At 55.7% G+C, this 5,590-nt stretch overlaps 1 protein-coding gene across 1 annotated transcript; it reads right to left on the bottom strand.

The window, feature by feature from the left end:
* Window positions 1-95: 95 nt before the first annotated feature.
* Window positions 96-5,586, bottom strand: PTSG_07327 (3-methylcrotonyl CoA carboxylase; the record flags this gene model as incomplete). Its single annotated transcript, XM_004990767.1, has 16 exons — window positions 96-280; window positions 554-661; window positions 923-1,122; window positions 1,376-1,453; window positions 1,622-1,832; window positions 2,210-2,470; window positions 2,615-2,707; window positions 2,905-3,057; window positions 3,289-3,384; window positions 3,727-3,807; window positions 3,991-4,067; window positions 4,331-4,411; window positions 4,583-4,685; window positions 4,866-4,931; window positions 5,249-5,344; window positions 5,584-5,586. 16 exons carry the CDS (start codon window positions 5,584-5,586, stop codon window positions 128-130), a joined length of 1,860 nt encoding a protein of 619 aa, XP_004990824.1. The 3' UTR covers window positions 96-127.
* Between the last annotated feature and the right edge of the window lie 4 nt (window positions 5,587-5,590).

Here is a 5,590-nt window from a genome sequence, read left to right on the forward strand (position 1 = left end):
TGTGTGTGTGTGTGTGTGTGTGTGTGTGTGTTGTTGTGTGTGTGTGTGTGTGTGTGTGTGTGTGTGTGTGTGTGTGTGTGTGTGTGTGTGCGTGTGTGTGATGAACGAGGGTGAGTGAGAAGAGTTATTAGATGAAAAATAGGGACGAAGATACCCTTGTGTCAGAAACTGGTCCACGAGCAAGTTGTGTCACGCGTCGCAAACGCACCTCCATCTTCATGGCCTCCATGACGAGAAGAGTGTCGCCTTCCTTGACCTCCTGTCCGGGGGTCACCATCACCTGAAGGCATGAAGACATGCGGGCATGGGGGAGGGGGAGGATGTTTGTCGCGTAGGCGTGGACGGGCAACATGACATTGCTCACAGCGAGAGAGAGAGACAGAGACAGAGACAGAGACAGAGACAGAGGCAGAGACAGAGACAGAGACAGAGGCAGAGAGACAGAAGAGACAGAGAGAGACAGAGAGAGACAGAGACAGACAGACATGCACAGCACAGCACAACACAGCACAACACGGCACAGCACAACACAGAAGAGTCATGAGTCACAAACCTTGACGACGGTGCCGGTCATTGGAGCGGCGACCTTGTCCGGATCATCGGCGCCGCTGTCCGCCATCTCGTAAGACTCGCGCGGCTGCGAAAACGTAAAGTGATTTCCCTGCAGTTGGGAAGTGGTGCAAGGAAAGGGGGAGAGGAAGGAGTATGGAGCAGGGATTGGGGATTGGGGAGAGGAGGTGGTGAACGAGACAACATGAGAGCTCGCACGATGTGAACACACACACACACACAAACACACACACACACACTCACAAACACAAACACAAACACAAACAACACACACACACACACACAAACAAACACGCACACACATGACAAAAACACATGCATATGCACATGCACATGCACATGTGTGTCTGACCTCTGTGAAGACGTGGACGTCGTGGTCAAGGAGCGCGGCGTTGCAGCGGGAGCGGTGGCCGTCAATGGTCACGTCAATAAAACTCTCATCGCTGCCATCGCCGGAAGTGCGAATGTCCTCCACAGCCATTGTGGTGCCGTTGGGCAGCGTCAGGGTGTACCGGTCGCCAGGCAGGCACTCCACGTTCACCGTGTGCTCAACTAAAGTGCGTGCGTGAGAGAGTGTGTGAGCAAGTGTGTGAGCAAGTGTGTGTGTGTGTGTGTGTGTGTGTGTGAGTGTGTGTGTGAGTGTGTGTGTGTGTGTGTGTGTGTGTGTGTGTGAGTGTGTGTGTGTGTGAGTGTGTGTGTGTGTGTGAGTGTGCGTGTGATGTGCGTGTGAGTTATGTTGTGATAAGCTGTGCACGGTAACGGAAGCAACGCCTTGCATTGGCAGCAAGGACAAGCAAGAGCGCACCTCCGTGTGCCAGGAGGGTGATGTTCTCGACGTGGTGGCTGTTGAGGCGGAAGTGCTGCAGACCGTCCCAGGGAGAGTCTAACCAGCAAGGCCGTGAAATGAGACAACAAGGTGATATAAGATGGGTGAGAACGACTTCAATAGCACCAGCGTGCGCACATGAAAGGCAACACGGTCATACACGTGCAACTCAATACCACACGCATGTACACACGCCACGCTGCTCTGCGATGGGCGTCAGGTTACCGTTGGTGCGGGCTGCGAGGGTCTTGGCGTGCATGATGGCAGCCACGGCCTTTGCAAACACATCGTTGGGCACAGCGGTCTCGGTGTCGGCAGCACGAAGCAGCACGCTCTTGTGATCGTCAATGAAGTCGGTGGTGATGTTGGCGGCAGCAAACTCCGGGTGCCCCGCGCAGGCCTGCAGGAAATTGATGTTTGTTGGCAGGCCAGCAATCTGATGGTGGTGGCGGCAGCGGCGGTGGTGGTGGTGGTGGTGGAGTGGGTGAGTGAATGGGTGAGTGTGTGAGTGAGTGAGTGAGTGAGTGAGTGAGTGAGTGAGTGAGTGAGTGAGTGAGTGTGTGTGAGTGTGAGTGAGTGAGTGAGTGAGTGAGTGAGTGAGTGAGTGGGCGTGTGTGTGTGTGTGTGAGTGTGTGTGTGAGTGAGTGCGTGAGTGAGTGAGTGTGTGTGTGAGTGAGTGATGAATCATTACAGCAAGAGAGTGCGTGTGAGTCTGTGAAGGGTGAAACAGCCGCGCAGCTGCGCAACACCACCCGCACCTCAGCAACACCGTCACCACACCAAACGAAACACCAAACGAATGGCGTTACTCACAGTGTAGTTGCCGAGTTCAGTGCGCAGCTTGTTGAGTGCCTGGCTCCTGTCGGCGCCCCACACAACGAGCTTGGCAATCATGGGATCGTAGTGGATTGACACCTCGTCCTTCTCGCGAACGCCCGTCTCAACGCGCACGTCGTGGGCCTCTGCTGGCGTGCGGAGGTAGGAGAGCGGGCCAGAGCCGGGGAGGAAGTTGCTGTCCGGGTTTTCGGCGTAGATGCGCGCCTCAAACGAGTGCCCGCGCAGCTGGATCTCATCCTGCGGCCATGGTGGTGGTGGTGGTGTGAGAACGATGGACACACGCAACGGGCAATATTCAATAACGACATAGGAGCAGCGAGACACAACTCCACGTGTGCAAACATCACAAAGCAACAGCACCGCCCCTGGCACCACGCGGACCTGTGTTGCGGGAAGCTCATAACCGGAAGCAACAAGCAGCTGCCACTCAACGAGATCCGTGTTGGTCACCATCTCCGTTACAGGGTGCTCAACCTGCCGTCGATCACGATGGCGATGTTGGCAATGGCGGTGGTGGTGGTGGTGGTGGTGGTGGTGGTGAGACGAGACGGGTTGAGGTGCCGTGGTCATCACGGCATGCAAGCACAAAACACAGCGTACGGAGACACCAGGGGGTGCAGCATAGGATCAAGCAATCATGCCGCCACCAGCCAACACGCATGTGCACACACCTGCAGCCTGGTGTTCATCTCCATGAAGAAGAACTCGTGGGTGGTGGTGTCCATGATAAACTCGACGGTGCCGGCGCCAACATATCCGACAGCGAGCGCCGCCCGCACAGCCGCTTCGCCAAGCTCCTTGCGCAGCTCGGGGGACAGGCCGGGCTGTAGCATGCGAGGGGGGGATGACAGTGGTGGTGGCGGCGGCGGTGGTGGTTGTTGTGGCGTATGGTGGTGGTGGTGGTGGTAGCGTGGGCAGGGCAATGAGTGGAACATTGGGCGACGACCAACACGCAGAGAGTTCCGTCTACAACTAACACTCCCCAGCAGCATCAACATTTGTACAGTCACCATCACCACCATCTTCACCCATTCATTGATGACACCACTACGCACCGCGGGCGCCTCCTCGATGATCTTCTGGTGGCGGCGCTGCAACGAGCAGTCGCGCTCAAACAGATACACCGCATTGCCGTACTTGTCCGCAAACACCTGGCAATTGGCGCAGGTTGGGGGGGGGGGTTAAAGGGGGTGTTGTTGGTGAGATGGTTTGTTGCGGGGTGGTGTGTGTGTTGTACGTGTGTGTGTGTGTGTGTGTGTGTGTGCCGAACAAAGGTGCTGCACACGAGTGAAGGGCAGGGGACTAAAACCACATCAAAAACAACAACAACAACAACAACAACAACAACAACAACAACAACAACAACAACAACAACAACAACAACAACAGCGCACAACGGCGCGTCGGCACGACCATGGCAGCAGTACACCGTCAAAGCAGTGCCACCATGCTTGCCCCCTCCCACACCGGCTGTCGTGACAGCAAAGACAAACCTGGACTTCGACGTGACGTGGGCGCTGGACGTATTTCTCAATCAAAACGCGGTCGTCGCTGAAGTGCTTGCGGGACTCGCCCTGATAATGGTGGTGGTGGTGTTGTGTAAACACAAGGAAGTCGACAAACGAAACCAAGTGAGCACTATGACGACGACGACGATGACGACGACGACGACACACACGCACACGCACGCACGCACACGCACGCACACACGACACACATGACCACGAAACATGGCAGCCTTCAACACCACTCCATACCTTTGCCATCTCGAGGTTCTCCATGAAATCCTTCTCCTGCATGACGACACGCATGCCCTTTCCACCGCCGCCCTTGACTGCACACACACGCACACACATGAGGCACACACATGCGCACATATGGTGGTGTATGGATGTTTGGGGAGGCATTTGAGCGGTCATGAAATGATGTGTGGGGCTGCACAGCACGGCACGGACACGGCCACACATTAAAACAACACAAGCAACACAAAGCAACACGGATACATATACGTTTGCAATACAACTACCGCTCTGTGTGTGTGTGTGTGTGTGTGTGTGTGTGTGTGTGTGTGTGTGTGTGTGTGTAGGCGGGACGTACCGGCCTTGATGAGGACGGGGAATCCAATGTCGCGGGCCTGGTCAAGGAGAAACGACGGGTCCTGGTTCTCGCCGTGGTATCCTGGCAGTGAGGGGGTGGAGAAGGTGGAGCAGTAGGGTGGTGATACGGCGGTTGGTGAATGATGACGGTGAGGCGCGGGAACGGGGGGAGGACAAGACGTGCTTGCGAGTGGTAGAAGTAATTATACATGCAGCAGGATAGTGTATCACACATGCGTTCGTGTGCAAATACCTTTGACGATGGGCACGCCAGACGGCTCCATAATCTCCTTTGATTCGCTCTTGGAGCCCATGGACAGGATGGCAGACGCCGGCGGGCCAATGAACGTGATGCCCTGGAGGAGGGGGTCGGCACGTGCGGGGGACACGCGCGGGCGTGTGTGTTGTACATGTGTAGGTGGTGGTGCTAGAGGTGAGTGACGGTGCTTGCACGTGTGCATGCTGGAACGTCACGTGTGTGTCGCACATGCAAGAGGGGGGGGGGGCAAATGTGTCAATGTCGGGCTCATACACACCTCCTGCTCGCACAGGTTGGCAAAGTCGGAGTTCTCGGACAGGAAGCCGTAGCCAGGGTGGATACCCTACGAAAGGGAGGAAGGAAGGAAGGGTGGACAAGGAGCAAGGTGGGAGGGGATGAAAGGCGAGGGTTAGGCGGAGGGTTAGGCGATGAAGTTGAAGTGTGAGCTGAGATGGTGGCAATGAAGACGATGATGATGATGATGACGATCATGATGATGATGATGATGATGATGATGATGATGATGATGATGATGATGATGACGATCATGATGATGATCATGATGATGATGATGATGATGATGATGATGATGATGATGATGATGATGATGATGTGTGTGTGCATGGCACAGCTGCACGTTGGCGAATGCAAGCAACGGACCTGGGCGCCCGACTTCTTGGCCACGTCGATGATCTTCTGCTGTTGGAGGTAGCTCTGGGACGACGGGGCGGCGCCAATCCAGTACGCTTCGTCCGCCTGCGCATGTGCAACAGAAGGTTGGAGGAGGAGGTGGTGGTGGTGGTGAGTGTGACGTTTTGTGGTAGCGTTGATACGACGCAAGCGTGAAAGGAAGCAAGCAAGGGCGTTAAAGGAAGCGAGCAGGGGCGTGAAAGAGAGCAGGTTAAGGCACGCTGTCCACTGAACACGTACACACATGCACACACACACACGTACACATACACACACATGCACACACACACACACACACTGCGCACCATTGCG

This window comes from Salpingoeca rosetta (assembly GCF_000188695.1).
Source record: "Salpingoeca rosetta unplaced genomic scaffold supercont1.22, whole genome shotgun sequence".
Taxonomy (NCBI): Eukaryota; class Choanoflagellata; order Craspedida; family Salpingoecidae; genus Salpingoeca; species Salpingoeca rosetta.